This window comes from Palaemon carinicauda, chromosome 8 (genome assembly GCF_036898095.1).
Source record: "Palaemon carinicauda isolate YSFRI2023 chromosome 8, ASM3689809v2, whole genome shotgun sequence".
Taxonomy (NCBI): Eukaryota; Metazoa; Arthropoda; class Malacostraca; order Decapoda; family Palaemonidae; genus Palaemon; species Palaemon carinicauda.
Genome location: NC_090732.1, coordinates 2,662,137 through 2,679,086, shown reverse-complemented (window position 1 = coordinate 2,679,086; position 16,950 = coordinate 2,662,137). Strand labels below are relative to the sequence as shown.

General features: G+C 44.8%; 1 protein-coding gene across 1 annotated transcript in view; it reads left to right on the top strand.

The window, feature by feature from the left end:
• LOC137645602 (uncharacterized) overlaps positions 1-16,950 on the top strand; it is a 52,055-nt gene that overhangs the window by 8,695 nt on the left and 26,410 nt on the right. Inside the window, exons 2-4 of the mRNA XM_068378399.1 lie at positions 7,180-7,345; positions 15,358-15,421; positions 16,611-16,738. Coding sequence (XP_068234500.1) covers positions 7,242-7,345; positions 15,358-15,421; positions 16,611-16,738 — 296 coding nt within the window. The 5' untranslated portion in view covers positions 7,180-7,241. The remainder of the gene's footprint in view (positions 1-7,179; positions 7,346-15,357; positions 15,422-16,610; positions 16,739-16,950) is intronic.

Below are 16,950 nucleotides of genomic sequence, written 5' to 3'. Positions count from 1 at the left end.
CTTCTTCGACACCGAGACAGGCTTCTAGATCTTTGCCAGGATCTGGGGATCGTGGTAAACCTCAAGAAGTCCTCTCTGCAGCCGTCCCAACGACTGGTTTATCTAGGCATGCTAATAGACACCAATCTCCACAAAGCCTTTCCATCAGACGACCGGATAGCAAGGCTGAGGAGGGTGGCGGAACCTTTCCTCAGGCGAAAAGAACTCCCCGCCCAATCGTGGTTGCGTCTCTTAGGCCACCTATCCTCCCTGGCCCGTCTGGTTCCAAACAGCCGCCTCAGGATGAGATCCCTTCAATGGCGGCTCAAGTCCCGGTGGAATCAAGGATCCGATTCCCCAGACATTCTGATCCCAATGGGGTCTCTGGAACAGACGGATTTGCGGTGGTGGCTGGCCGACGAGAACATGCGAAAGGGAGTGAGTCTTCTCGTCCTCCCCCCGGAATTGACTCTGTTTTCGGACGCGTCAAAAGAAGGGTGGGGGGCGCACGTTCTGAACCAGAGGGCCTCAGGCCTTTGGTCAGAATCAGAAAAGTGCCTACACATCAACCTGCTAGAATTGAAGGCCGTCTTTCTGGCTCTTCAGCAGTTCCAACGGTCCCTGGCGGGTCACTCCGTGGTGGTGATGAGCGACAACACCACGGTAGTGGCTTATATCAACAAGCAGGGAGGCACTTTTTCGCAACAGCTATCCCATCTTGCAGTAGAGACTCTGAGGTGGACCGAAACCCACTCGATAACACTATCAGCTCGCTTCATTCCTGGCAAGAGGAATGCGCTCGCCGACAGTCTGAGCAGGGCTTCGCAGATAGTGAGTACCGAGTGGTCTTTGGATCCTCAGATAGCCAACAAAGTCCTGACTTTGTGGGGTTCCCCGACGGTGGACTTGTTCGCGACAGCCTTGAACTTCAAGCTGCCCCTGTACTGCTCACCAGTCCCGGACCCCAAGGCACTCTGGCAAGATGCTTTCCAGCAACGGTGGGACAACATCGACGTGTACGCCTTCCCACCATTCTGTCTGATGAGAAGGGTGCTCAACAGGACCAGACTATCGGTCAACTGTTCCATGACTCTGGTAGCTCCGCTATGGCATCACGCATGGGTTTCCGGACCTTCTGCAACTCCTGACGGAACTCCCAAGGGAGCTTCCTCCACGACATGAGCTTCTCAGACAACCCCACTCCGGTGTCCCTCACAGGGCCGTAGCCTCGCTTCGGCTTCACGCCTGGAGACTATCCAGCGTCTCCTCACGGAGAGAGGCTTTTCGCAACAGGTTGCGGAGAGACTGTCTCGGCACCTGCGAAGGTCCTCTGAGGGAGTCTACCAAGCGAAGTGGAGAGTCTTTTGTGGTTGGTGTCGTGGAAGGGGTATCTCTCCACTCGATGCCACTATTCCAGCAATAGCGGACTTCCTTGTGTATCTGCGAGAAGAAATGCGCCTTTCTGTCTCGGCAGTGAAAGGCTATCGCTCAGCCTTAAGCTTGGCCTTCAGATTGAAGGGCGTGGATATTTCTTCATCGCTAGAACTCTCTTTACTCATACGTAGCTATGAGCTTACCTGCCCCCAGTCGGAGGTGAGACCCCCTCCTTGGAACGTGGTTCGAGTCCTCAGGTCTCTCAAGAGACCTCCCTTCGAGCCATTACGCCAGGCCTCCGATCGCCACCTGTCTTGGAAGACGGCTTTCCTACTCGCCTTGGCCTCGGCCAAGCGAGTTAGTGAACTTCATGGTCTCTCGTACGACATCGCCCATTCAAGGGGATGGGGGGAGGTAACGTTCAGGTTCGTCCCTGAGTTTGTGGCCAAGACTCAGAATCCTGGAGTGCCGGATCCTCGGTTCGACTCTTTCAGGATCGCGAGTCTCCGTTCTGTAACAAACGACCCAGACCAGCTGCTGCTATGCCCAGTGAGGTGTCTGAGGTACTACTTGAAAAGAACGGCTGCAGTCCGTCCTCATGTGCGAGCTTTGTTTGTGAGCACAGGCAGGACAAAGAGGAGGGTCACCAGGAACACCATATCTGCTTGGATTCGAAGGGTTATCCACCATGCCCTGAATCCTGACCCTCCTCCGTCACGTCGCCCTCGGGCCCACGATGTCAGGGGTATTGCTACATCCCTGGCCTTCAAGAGAAACTTCTCTGTGACGCAGGTACTTCAAGCTGGGGTCTGGAAGCGTCAAACGACCTTCACAGCCCACTACCTGCAAGACGTGACCCACAGGAGCCTCGATACGTTCTCTATCGGCCCTGTGGTGGCTGCACAACAGCTGGTCTAACCTCAGGCTCCTTTTTGGACAAGTAGCAGTAGGTTGAGGGCGTTGTTACCCGGTCTTAGTCTGTGTGAATGAAAGAGTATGTCTGACCCTTACTTCTTTCTTCATTCTCCCCTCTCTTGGGGAAGCAGCATCCTGGTCCTCGCATAGCTGACCTCGACCTCTGCAGGTAACCCATGCTTCTTTGTGCTCCTAGTATTAAGCTTAATACTGTTGCATCTCCCATACCCTGACGAGGTGGTATGGGGAACGTCCTATCCTAGAATTCCTATCTGAAGGTCTCAAGGTCAACTTCATAGGACGAGTCACACTCTCCTCCTCACACTACTTATGCTACTTATGTAGGCCACTCGTTCCTAGCGATGCTAGGAACCTGTGAGGTACAGGGGCTCCCTCTCTCTAGTGCTGCTCACTGAGGGATCGAGCCCCCGTGCAAGCCGAAGTCAGTAAGACTGGGGACTTTCCACCCTTCCTAAGGGGTAAGTCACCCTTTGTAAATAGCGTGGTTTGTATTTCGGTTACGGAACAAATGACAAATTCGAAGATAATTTGTATTTTTCCTAACCATATAAACCTTAGCTATTTACACATATGTGCCCGCCATCCCTGACCCCCAAGTCAAGTCCTACCTCTAAGTGAAGTGAAGCAAGTTACCGGTGTGTGGAGGGGGGAGGGGTAGCAAGCTACCCTTCCCCACCCCCCGCTAACTAGCGCGGGGGTAATTAACCCTCGTTAAAAACTATTGGCTCGTCATTTCAGCTGCGCTAAAAGTAATACCCTTTGTAAATAGCTAAGGTTTGTATGGTTAGGAAAAATACAAATTATCTTCGAATTTGTCATATTTATGTGTATATGCGTATGCCAATCTAACAGGCAATTGTTCATTTATTAGTCTTTGCTGTGTCGTGGCTTGCTTCACCCCAATATAACCAATGTAACATTATCTCCTTGCTTCTTTGTTTTGACAAGCGGTACATGCTGCACAACTAGCGTTATCCACATGGGTTAGTATTTTCTTGGACGAAAATTTGGTGACCCAACTACCTACTCACCATTCCATCTCTTATGTTCTCTGAAATCATCTTCCTCGCCGTTATTCCTACATTAAAGGGTCGGTTGCCTAATGCACCCTCTCCCATGCCTTCGATCAAAGGCATCCTCTTCCACCAAACCTTTTCTCTCCAGATCATCCTTCACCCTTTCTCGTCATCTAATTCTCTGCCTCCCTCTTGATCTTTTCTCCCTTACAAGTTCCTCCCATTCCCTCCACACCCCCTCCCCACACCCCTTCCCTACTCCCTCCACACCCCTTCCCCACCATCCATCCTTAACATGTGCTCACACCCTCTGTGTCGTAACACTTTTATCATCTCAGTAATCTTCATTAAATCTGCCATTCTTCTTATTTTTCTGAAGTGATTATTGGTTACTTATACAATTGTACTGAGGCATACCCTAACCTAAGGTTCATCCCAACAGTAATAACATCCCCGTGTTACTCCATGAACACTTACTCTATCGGTAGGATTAGTTAGCAGTTACGCCCACCATCCTACAAATTACTAAAAACCCTAAAATCGTATGCATTATACTGCACTGTCGGATATGCATAAGCCACACCAAAGCCAGTTGGAAAAATATATACCAGTACCTGGTGTGTCATGGAAAAAAACCAGGATTATTGGTTTGGGAATAACAAGGATATGTCATTACCTAATCACATCCATCTGATCTAATAAAGGGGGTTGTTTGGGAAATATTTGCCTTAAGATATGAGGATAGATATTTATCTGTATACACTGTATTTATTTATGTATTCTCAAATATCTCGGTGAAATAGGATTTTTCAGAAGTATTGAATGTTTCTAATATTTATTTCTACTGGAAATGTATAATTTTTGAGTGAGGGTATATTTTCCTGAAGTCCACAAGTTGACAATTTCCAGTAAAAACAGTTTGGTTCCTACTCATATAGAGATTTCCTTCCTTTAAAATAGGGAGTGTTTTCAGCAAAACTGGAATGGCTGTTGAAATCAATAGCAAGGTAGTTAATGACAGGTAGTTTTTGGAGGTAACCCCTTCCACTATTCTGTAAAAGACTTTTCATGTTTGTTTTCAACTGTAACTACGGTACAGTAAATGCAATCTGGGTATTACTTTAGGACACGCCTCCTCATGGTACACTATCACTCATCTGGTACGATCAATAGCTGTCTTGATTATTCAGAGGAGAGAGGAGGAGAAAGGTGGTATGGGTGGAAAAAGTATTGGCACCAGTCGATCTTTCCTTGCTAAAGTAATAAAATATGTAATGTGATATCACGTTACAGTAATTGTATAAGAAAAGTAAATCAACCAAAGTCCTGACCATGTGAGCGGATGTAGACGGATGCTGGAAAAGAATGAGCTTAAAGTTGCTGGAGACTGATCCCTGGAGCATCTGCAGTCGACCCTTCCTTTAAGAGAAGTCAATGGTGGGTTGGAGAGCAGTCATTGACCTCTCTCTCCCCGGAGCCAGTTTGTTGAAGTTCAGGATGGAAACTGTAAGCGCTACTGACTTCCGTCAGATAGATAGGAAGATTTCATGCATTTAGTGGTATCTCAAATGCCACAGATTTTTACCTCCTCATTGAAGAAGTGCATCAGTTCAAGACCCTGTGTTACGGAACCTGCACTGCTTCCCAGATGTTCACTCGGGTATCAGCTTGGGCCCACTTGCATGGTATATGTCTCCTTATTTGTATCTATGGCTGGTTGGTCCTGTCCTCCTCCTAGAGGTAATTGCTACAGGACCAAAATTATCTGCTCATATTATGTTGTGATTAGGGGATCGTGATCTTGTAAATTGGGAAAAGTCAAATTCACAATCAAGCAGAGTTTTTACTATATGGGCATGCTGATGGACATAGCAGCAGCGAGAGTCTTATCTCCAGATGATCACATCAATAAGGTCAGAGGGGTACCAGTAGTGCAACCATTTTTATTCAAGATAGTATTGCACTCCTAGCTAGACTTTGGCAAAGCCTATTAACCATCTTTCCTTTTTGGAGAAGCTTCTTCTCTGCAGACATTTCCATCAGTGGTGATTGAAGGATTATTAGTCAGTCTCCAGGGATCCATCCTGTTCTAGGAGACGCAAATATTCTCGGATGGATTGAAGAAGGGGTGGGGCACGCACTTGGGTAACCTTATTGCATCAGGTGGGTGCTCTGTAGAAGAGCAATGTCTGCACATGAGCATCCTTGAAATGTGACCATTTCTTGATTTGCAAGCATTTGAAGAATGTTTAAGACACTTGGTTGTGCTGATGAGTGGCAGCACTACCATAGTAGCTTATATCAACAAGCAAGGAAGCATGGTCTCACTTTTCCTTTGCAAGTTGACAAAGTAGATGCACATTTTTGTGGCAACAGCTAGAAGATTTGCAGACAAAGTGCCTGCAAATCTCTTGCCTATTGCCCAAGCAGAGAATAAAGACAGGTTAACTGCTGAAGGATGAGCTTCTGGCCTCTATGTAGTCAGTGAGAGGATGCAAAAACTCTGTGTATTTGACACTGATATGCCTGAAGTCTTGGAGGGCTTGGCAGTGCTACTTAGAGGATTCAACATCTAACACTCGAGTGACTTGGCCTCCTAATAGGACCGGAATGAAACATCCAAACTCATTTCCTTCTGGCTCTATGAGTCTTCAGAAGACAGAGATACCTGAGGTCATTGTGGAGCTCTGCTATCTCGAGGAGGAATTATCGAGTCTAGTCAAATCAGTATCATCCCTGATTACTTATCTTTTGGGATACTTTGAGCCGAAGATAGTGTCTGAGGTTTCAGACCACCTTCGCCTCTTGATACTTTCAGAACATTGCCCACAGACTCTTGGATTTTTCTCCTTGGGTCCTGTGGGGGCTGCCTAGTAGTTGCGTAACTCTCCCAGCTCCTGCATGTGACAAGTATGCATCTTGTCAAAGGTAGTGCTTTCTGCATAAGTTTCGAGGAAAGGTGGAATGATTGGCCCTTCTACCTTGTATTGATCTTCTCTTGAGGGCCTGAAGCAGTCGTAACCATAGTACGCTGGTCAGTTATACAACGGAGCTCCTTTCTGGCAGGCTATGTTCTGCCAAGATGTATCTCCTCCATTCTCCTAACTAGGGCGAGGATGGGTCAACGTCTTTTTCTAATATTCCTCTAGATATGTGACTTAGTACTGACTTCCTCTTAAATCAGTACTGGCTATGGCCCTAACAGCTTCTACATGCCCATGTTGAGCTGTTGGAGCCACCTTCTTTGCTCTCGTAAGGGACTAGGAAGGATACAAGCGCTGGGAAAAAAAAGAACCTTCCTGTCTGTTCTAGAAAAAGAACCTTCCTGTCTGTTCCAGGGGACTGCCTATCAAGGTTTTTTCTCTAGTTAAAGAACAGAAAGTTTGTATCCGTATAGGAGCAAACCACAAATTTTAAAAGTAATTGCGTATATTTTCTTAGCTATGCTTCCCACATCAACCGCTCATCTTAATCCTTAGTCCAAAGGTCAAAAGTGACGAGATGCGGCCGAGTGACTCCCCCAACCTACCTCTCGCTAATTACTGCACCTTCCTTCTTAACGAGTCAATGGTTGTTCCAGCTTTGCTAAAGATATTCCACTATTTAAAGGACTCTAAAAATCTAAAAATAATACAAATTTCTCTAAAGATTTGTCTCATTTTCAATTGTAAGTTGATTGATCTGATCTTGTAGATATCGGCATTTGTTAAAGAATGCTTTGCATGTTAATTGGTACTGTATTAAGATTATTAAAATTCTTGTATATAGGTGCAGTATTAGTCTTAATATGTAAAACAGTATTTTCTTAATTATAATTCATTTATATCACTGTATTAAAATATTTTAGGTAATGTTAAAATGTCTTTATTTGCAGACTGGATTGTCTTATAGAGTAACTTTTCGAGTAAAAGTTTTATATTGGAAACTACAAGAACAATGGAAGAAGATGGAATGAATTTTTTTGCTCGGCTTCGCAAACTGTGTCATGACTTGGATAAAAATATAGATCCTTTAAAAGAGTCCTTAAGCCAACCAGCTCGGTGAGTTTATAGTTTGTATGCCAGTTACTGTACAAATCTTGGCTCTGTGAATTACAAGCATCTTATTTCATTTGTATGTTGAATCCTGAATAATCTAAAATAGGTACACTGCCTAATGAGTATTTTTTAATTTTCAATATTAAACTTACCCGATAATCATGTAGCTGTCAACTCCGTTGCCCGACAGAATTCTATGGAGGGATACGCCAGCTATCACAATACTAGAAGGGGGTGTATTTACCAGCGCCACCTGTGGCCAGGTACTCAAGTACTTCTTGTTGACACCTCCTCAATTATTCCTCTGTCGTGCTTCCGGCAAGACGTTCTGGGATACGCTTATGTTCTTGGAGTATTTTCACGACTTTGGTGAAGTATTTCTCTTTGATTTCGGCTGTCGCTATTACTGGAAACTTCTATATTAGCTTAGTTAGCTTTTGGAATTAATTTGATTAATTATGGTGACGAGAGAGTATGAACTCTCGTTCACCTTTCAATGGCCGACCCTTCCCTTAGACGGAAGTGTTGGTGTCTAAGAGAGTATAGACTCTCTTTCTTAATTTTGCTTAACAAAAGTTATAGATTTATTTTATATCTCTCCGCCTCTTATAGGCCTCTTCGATTAACTTCCTTTTATTATAAACTCATTAAAATTAATTTTTATATTTGTTTATATTCGACCTTCCTAATAGTAGGCGGTCTTTTACCGAAGTTAATAAACTTCGAGCCCGTCATTTCGGTTTTACCTGTTAACATATTATGCTATTTCCGCCACAGAGTTTGAAAGAATTTCTTTGATAGTCTCGTACTGTTTTCAAAGTTGAACTAACGTTTTGTTTTGTCTCTGCAGTTGTTGACGTTCAGAACGTTCAACTTGCACTCTATCGTTACGATAGAGAAAGAATGTTCACGGTTTCACGTTGCAGTAAGAGTAACCGTGTCTAGCGTTTTGTTCATTCTTTCTTAACTTAATGGTTTTGATCCTAATAAAGGAACTTTTCAGTTTTTTCCTTTAACAATAATATGTTTTAACGATATATATGATTGGGCTCTTCTCTCAGGTTCTAAGTCAAGAGAGAGAGAGAGAGAGAGAGATAGAGACGGAGGGAGAGAGAGGATAAACGTTTCATTCAAGCCTGCCAGGCGTACGAGTAACGTCGTTATCGTTTTTGCTCTTCTCCCTAGTCTCTTTAGGGGAAGAAACTAAACGTTTCTAGAGTGATCTAGTGTTTAGTCTCTTTCCAGCCACTGAATTATCTTTCATTAGATTTTTCTGTTACATTGTAATTCTGTTTTCGCAATTACTAACTTTGAGAAAGGATAGAATTGCGTATTTCAGGTACAAACCACTTAAAGTTTCGAGTTCAGTGAAATAAGTGCAAACAGAAATCAAAGTGATAAGTGATTAGTGCGTGAGGGTACTTTTATGCGCGCCAGTCGTCCTCCCAGTCCGGGACCTCTTGCAAGCTCCCAAGCCCAGGGGAGAAGCAATGTCGAAGGGCATAAGGGTTCAGCAGGCCTTGATCGGCGCACAGAAGTATCCTCGGTGGTTGTGGGCGTGTCTTACCGAGACCGTCACTCCCACCCGCAGACGATTGAGCCCTTATTTTGCTCGTCTGCAGAAGAGATTAGGGGAGAAAATAAAGGCAGAGTAACGCTGGTCTCAGGTCTCAAGACCTCTTAAACGTTAAGTCCAGACCTATGCCAGACGTACGAAGTTAAAGTTCACAACCCGAATGCAGTCATTGGGTTAGCTCTGACTCTCCTCAGTCATCAGTTGATTACACTCCGCCTAAGAGGAGTAAGGTTCTGCCGCAACAGATCTCTGCTGTTAAGGCTTTACCTCAGCAGACCTTAGTGTCTGCCGACCCCAAGTTGACTCTACTACAGTCCATACAGTCACAACTTTCGGTCTTGATGCGCGAGTGTCGGGCTGAGAGTGTTGCGCCTCCGCCTCCGCCTACACTCCCCCCCCGCCTATGATCGCTCCGCCTGATCGCAGTACCACCTGCCAGGCGTACGATGTTGTGAACTCTACTACAGTCCATGCAAGCACAGCTTTCGGACTTGATGTGTGAGTGTCGGGCTGAGAGTGTTGTTCCTCCGCCTCCGCCTACACTCCCTCCACCTACACTCGCTCCGCCTGATCGCAGTTCCATCTGCCAGGCGTACGATGTTGTGGACTCTACTACAGTCCATGCAAGCACAGCTTTCGGACTTGATGCGTGAGTGTCGGGCTGAGAGTGTTGCTCCTCCGCCTCCGCCTACACTCCCTCCACCTACACTCGCTCCGCCTGATCGCAGTACCACCTGCCAGGCGTACGATGTTGTGGACTCTACTACAGTCCATGCAAGCACAGCTTTCGGACTTAATGCGTGAGTGTCGGGCTGAGAGTGTTACTCCTCCGCCTCCGCCTACACTCCCTCCGCCTACGCTCGCTCCGCCTGATCGCAGTACCACCTGCCAGGCGTACGATGTTGAGCCACGTGCTGAGTTTGCTGTTCCCTGTGGTGTTCAGCCTCCGCCTTCCTTAAGGCAACCTTTACAATGGGATCAGGAGGATTATACCTCTCTTCCTCCGCCTCCACTTGCTGCTCCACCAGTGATGCAACACTCGGTTGAGGTACAACAACCTCTCCCGTCCATGAGTCAGTCTCCTCAGCTCTCGCTGCAGCGAGCTCAACCCTCCACAAGGCAAGCACCACAACACCTTAGCCTTGCGCCTCAGGAGCCTCAGCTTGCGAGACATTTACCTTGTTCTGCGCAGCCTCTTCCTCATCGCGCTCCGCTCACACCACAGGAACTGGAACTTGCTACTCCGCTTCCGCCAACCGCTCAGCAAGCGCAACCCTTGGGTTCAACCACTCATGCTAGGAGTCAGCCTCCTCCACCCATGCGCCTTCCTTCTGCTTGTCTTTTATTCAGCCTTTGCAGACTGAGCCTCAGGTGTTCCCTCAACGGAGTCTTGAAGAGGAAACCACAACTATTGTTGTTCCAGCTCGTTCTGACTCTGCTGTTCAGCATACCTTACCTCCATTTTCATACCATGGTTTAAACCCCATGCAAGCATGCATAAAGCACTCTAGCACTGGTCATGGAATTTCTGAGAAATGTTAAACGCCATGCACACGCTCTGCTTTCCTTACAGCAGGCTCTGCTTACAGCAGGCTCTGCTTACAGCAGGCTCTGCTTACTACATGCTCAGCATACAGCATGCTCTGCATTCAGCATGCTCTGCATACAACATGCTCTGCATACAGCATGCTCTGCATTCAGCATGCTCTGCATACAACATGCTCTACATACAGCATGCTCTGCATACAGCATACTCTGCATACATCATGCTCTGCATACCTTACCGCATGCTTCTCAACACATCTTGGGTTGTTGCCAACTCACTAGACTGTCAAGCAGTTTCATAACGTTGCCTTCTAGTCTGCTGCTTTTGCACCAGTGAACCCTCACTCAGAGAACTTAGCTTTTCTAGGATAAGGTCCCTGTAGATGAGAAAGTTCTTTTCTCCCTCCTTCTGATATTCCCTTGAGGACTCTGTCATTTGGAGGGAGCCTTTAACTGCATAACCTCTTATGGACTTTTATTTAAGCATAACATGCTTACAGGGAAGGTAATGGTTCCACTTCAGTCGCTAATCCCGTCTGTTACCACACCTGCTCCCATAGACCTTGAGCTGTGTTGCATGGCATGCAGTCCAAGCTTAGTCCTTGTTAGAGGATTTTTTGTTTACGGAGTCAATGTGTCACGGGGAAGACGTTCAACAACCAACAGAAGTGACTTGTTGTGACGCAGTGCGGCAACCTCAGCAACCCGTTAAGGAGTTGTCTGTACGACCCAGACAGTCTAGACAGATTCGGGTTGTCACTGTACTTCCTCGCTTGCCCATGATTGACAGTTTACAGACTGTGCAGCAGTATCATGATCTTGTGTCCGGCTCCGTCAGACGACTGGCTTTTAAGAGCTCCCACAAGTCGTCGCTGTCTGGAGATTTTCAAATGGACTATGGATCTGACCAAGGAACTGGGCCTCCTGGTCAATTTTGAGGAGTCTCAGCTCGTTCCATCCCAGACCATTGTCTCCTTGGGTATGGATCTTCAGAGTCGAGCTTTTCGGACTTGTCCGTCGGCCCCAAGGATCTTCCAAGCCCTAGAATGCATCCAGAGCATGCTGAGAAGGAACCGATGCTTAGTCAGGCAGTGGATGAGTCTAACAGGGACACTTTCATCGCTGGCCCTGTTCATCGAGTTAGGGAGACTCCACCTCCGCCCCCTTCAGTATCATCTAGCTGCTCACTGGATAAAGGACATGACGCTAGAGACGGTCTCAGTTCCTGTTTCCGAAGAGATGAGGTCTACTCTAACGTGGTGGAAGAACAGCATTCTTCTCAAGGAAGGTCTACCATTGGCTGTTCAGACCCCCGACCACCGTCTCTTCTCGGACGCATCGGACACGGGCTGGGGTGCGACACTGGACGGACAGGAATGCTCGGGAACATGGAATCAGGAGCAAAGGACACTTCACATCTATTGCAAGGAGTTGTTGGCAGTTCATCTGGCCTTGATAAACTTCAAGTCCCTCCAGCTAAACAAGGTGGTGGAGGTGAACTCCGACAACACCACAGCCTTGGCTTACATCTCCAAGCAGGGAGGGACTCATTCGAGGAAGTTGTTCGAGATCGCAAGGGACCTCCTCATTTGGTCAAAAGATCCAAAGCTCACGCTGGTAACGAGGCTCATTCAGGGCGATATGAATGTCATGGCAGATCGCCTCAGCCGGAAGGGTCAGGTCTTCCCCACAGAGTGGACCCTTCACAAGAATGTTTGCAGCAGACTTTGGGCCCTGTGGGGTCAGCCAACCATAGATCTATTCGCTACCTCGATGACCAAGAGGCTCCTCTTGTATTGTTCTCCGATTCCAGACCCAGCAGCAGTTCGCGTGGATGCCTTTCTGCTGGATTGGTCCCATCTCGACCTGTATGCATTCCCGCCGTTCAAGATTGTCAACAGGGTACTTCAGAAGTTCGCCTCTCACAAAGGGACACGGCTGACGTTGGTTGCTCCCCTCTGGCCTGCGAGAGAATGGTTCACCGAGGTACTGCAATGGCTGGTCGACGTTCCCAGGACTCTTCCTCTAAGAGTGGACCTTCTGCGTCAACCTCACGTAAAGAAGGTACACCCAAACCTCCACGCTCTTCGTCTGACTGTCTTCAGACTATCGAAAGACTCTCAAGAGCTAGAGGCTTTTCGAAGGAGGCAGCCAGAGCGATTGCCAGAGCAAGGACGACATCCACTCTCAGAGTCTATCAGTCTAAATGGGAAGTCTTCCGAAGCTGGTGCAAGGCCAATGCAGTTTTCCTCAACCAGTACCACTGTAACCCAGATTGCTGACTTCCTGTTACATCTAAGGAACGTAAGATCCCTATCAGCTCCTACGATCAAGGGTTACAGAAGTATGTTGGCAGCGGTTTTCCGCCACAGAGGCTTGGATCTTTCCTCCAACAAAGATCTACAGGACCTCCTTAGGTCTTTTGAGACCTCAAAGGAACGTCGGTTGTCCACTCCAGGCTGGAATCTAGACGTGGTCCTAAGGTTCCTAATGTCATCAGGATTTGAACCGCTCCAATCAGCCTCTTTTAAGGACCTCACATTAAAAACTCTTTTCCTCGTGTGCTTAGCAACAGGTAAAAGAGTAAGTGAGATCCACGCCTTCAGCAGGAACATAGGTTTCACATCTGAAACGGCTACATGTTCCTTGCAGCTCGGTTTTTTGGCTAAAAACGAGCTTCCTTCCCGTCCTTGGCCTAAGTCGTTCGAGATCCCAAGCCTGTCCAACATGGTGGGGAACGAACTGGAGAGAGTTCTTTGCCCAGTTAGAGCTCTTAAGTACTATCTAAGAAGGTCAAAACCATTACGAGGACAATCAGAAGCCTTATGGTGTGCTATCAAGAAGCCTTCTCTACCAATGTCTAAGAACGCAGTTTCTTACTACATCAGGCTTCTGATTAGAGAAGCAAATTCTCATCTGAAGGAAGAAGACCTTGCTTTGCTGAAGGTAAGGACACATGAAGTGAGAGCTGTGGCTACTTCAGTGGCCTTCAAACAGAACCGTTCTCTGCAGAGTGTTATGGATGCAACCTATTGGAGAAGCAAGTCAGTGTTCGCATCATTCTATCTCAAAGATGTCCAGTCTCTTTACGAGTACTGCTACACCCTGGGACCATTCGTAGCAACGAATGCAGTAGTAGGCGAGGGCTCAGCCACTACATTCCCATAATCCCATAACTTTTTAACCTTTCTCTTGAATACTTTTTATGGGTTGTACGGTCGGCTAAGAAGCCTTCCACATCCTTGTTGATTTGGCGGGTGGTCAATTCTTTCTTGAGAAGCGCCGAGGTTAAAGGTTGTGATGAGGTCCTTTAGTATGGGTTGCAGCCCTGTATACTTTAGCACCTTTGAGTTGATTCAGCCTCCCAAGAGGAACGGTGCGCTCAGTAAGGAAGACGATCTTATTAAAGGCAGAGTAACGGTTCAAGTCGACTTCCTTACCAGGTACTTATTATTTCATTGTTATTGTGGATAACTGATTATATGAAATACGGGATACTTAGCTATCCTTTAGTCTTGTACACTGGTTTTTCACCCACCCCCCTGGGTGTGAATCAGCTACATGATTATCGGGTAAGTTTAATATTGAAAAATGTTATTTTTATTAATAAAATAAATTTTTGAATATACTTACCCGATAATCATGATTTAATCGACCCTCCCTTCCTCCCCATAGAGAACCAGTGGACCGAGGAATAATTGAGGAGGTGTCAACAAGAAGTACTTGAGTACCTGGCCACAGGTGGCGCTGGTAAATACACCCCCTTCTAGTATTGTGATAGCTGGCGTATCCCTCCATAGAATTCTGTCGGGCAACGGAGTTGACAGCTACATGATTATCGGGTAAGTATATTCAAAAATTTATTTTATTAATAAAAATAACATATTTTTTTAAAATTGGGTGTGTGCATCTGTGGTTTTCCAAGTGCTGTACTGTTTCTTTGTTCATTGTTTAAGTTGCCTGTCCTTTGTTACTGTCAAATCAGCATTTTCTTGCTTTTTTTTATTGTTGAGACTATTTATTGTTATTATTAGATTAGAATCTGATTTTAACTCGAGTGCAATCTTTCGTGTAAGTATTATTTCGATGAATCCTACCTGCAAATCACCATGCTAATAATCTATAATTGGAAAGTTCTCAAGTCCTGCATAATATATTGGGCATTCAACTGTTAAATTCCAACCCCCTACTCGCCTTTGTTTTCAGTCAGCTAATTTTTCTAACTGGTGAGCCATTCTTTGTATATATAATTGATTCATACCCCTATTTCTACATATTGAAATACTTTAAAAGGAAGTTGATCACATTTTATTCAATTTTACACTTATTCAAAATGATTAAAGGTTTAAAGGTCAGTAATGAATGGTGGAGGTAAGGGACAGTGATAATGCCCTAGAAACTGACCATATATACATATAATCAGCTCCCAAGCCCCCTCTTCACCCAAGCTTAGTACCGGGGAGAGACAGAAATGGCTGTTGATGTCTCAGCAGGTAGATCTATAGGTTCCTCCAAACACTTCTCATCCTTAGCTCACAAGGAAGGTGAGGTTGCAGACACTACAACAACCTATTGAGCTTAAGAGGGTCTTGAACCTCAGTCCTGCAGATTCCCAGGCAGGGACTTTACCAACAGGCTACCACAACCCTTGGTTATTCAATATATTTTATATTCTTTAAAGTTCTTTCTGACTACATGAAAAATCACCCCTAGAAATCTATGAATTTGGGATGATTATAAGTTACCAAGTTACTGTATTGGTTTGTATGAAAAAATTATTAGAATTTAAAAAGTGACAGATGGTATAAAACATTGTAATCATTATTAAGGTTTTCATTGTTATTCTTGTGTAGTACCATATTGTAAAACCTAATATTTTTATCTAAATGTCCAGGAATGCACCACATTTATACGACAGAGGACTGAACATGTTGAAGAAGGAAGTTCAAGATTTGAAAGTAAGTATGTACAGTATTTGTTAACTGGGTATAAAATTTCTAGTTCATGTTATAAGTGGTTTAGCATTTCCTGTTATTAATTGTGATTGGCTATGATCAATATTGGTATTTCTCATATGTACATAAGGCAATCTTTTTCTTCTTTCTCTACAAGCTTGTCCATATTTGGGATCGCTGTAATGGTCGTTAACACTTTTCTCTATTTCCTTCGGTTCAGTGCATCTTTCTCGCTCAATCCCAAGTCCCTCATATCTCTTTTCACGCAGTCAATCCATTGCAATTTTGGTCTACCTAACCTTCTCTCACCAGGTAGTCCCTTATCCATCATCTTCCTTATCGGATGAGCTTCCTCTCGTCTCTTTATATATCCATACCATCTCAGTGTTCTTTCTCTCACCTTAGTTGAAACTGGTGCTATTTTGAGAGTGCCTCTAACATGTGAGTTCTTGATCCTCTCTTGTAAGTCCACATTGCCACCTCAACATCCTCATCTTAGTTACATCAATCCTGTTCTCATCTCTCCTCTTAGTTGTAATGCCATTTTGAAAGTTAAAATAGCAGTCGATAAGTTCATGGCAAGTTTTAGAGCCAAAGCTTTTATTTAAACAAATAGGTTAAACCTCCTGTAGACATTTTTGTTCTGAAATTGCATCATTTTAGGCTGTTATCATTTACTCAAAGAACATGACTTGGAAAGAAGAAAATATTTCAAGTGAATTTAGAATGAGGTTATTCAACTATTCAATCATTTCTAGACAGTGATCCTTAAGTGGGAGATGTTGAGTGAAGTATTGAATTAAAAGCTCAAGATAGAGACCGACTGGGGAAATCTAACTGAGGCCCTTTGTGTCAATAGGCGTAGGAGGAGATGATGATGATGATCCCGAAGGAACCCCTCTCAGAAATTTGGCATATAATATCCATGTAGGAGTGGAAATATATAAAATTTTATCATTGCCCGCAAACATAACCGAACAATATGGAAAGAGATCACAACTCGTGAGAAATAGGTCTTAGCTCAGAGAAGATTTAAATCTCACTTTACCATGAGTTCATTGCTATATACTACAGTATCTCTCTCTCTCTCTCTCTCTCTCTCTCTCTCTCTCTCTCTCTCTCTCTCTCTCTCTCTCTCTCTCTCTCTCTCATATTAAGAAATAATTTATTCTGTTCCTTTTTTTTTTCACAGACAATTAATGAAGATGCAAAAAAGACTCAGAGGTCTGTTCAGACTTTTTCTAATTGGCTACAGTCCATGCAGGAGTTTATTGACAGCAAAGAAGAAGAGATCAACAAACTAGAAAAATATCTTGTAAAGTGAGTTTTATCAAAAATGGGTGATTCTTTTTATTTATCAAATTCAAATTTTTTCTACATATGAAATTTATTTTTTTTTGCCGTGCTGATATCGAATCCTACTGCATATTTTGATTAATAATCTATGCATTATAATTTGATTTAATCAAGGGGTTGTATTCATTTAATTGCTAAACATTTTGAATGTTATAAACAGTTGTGCTATTTATTCA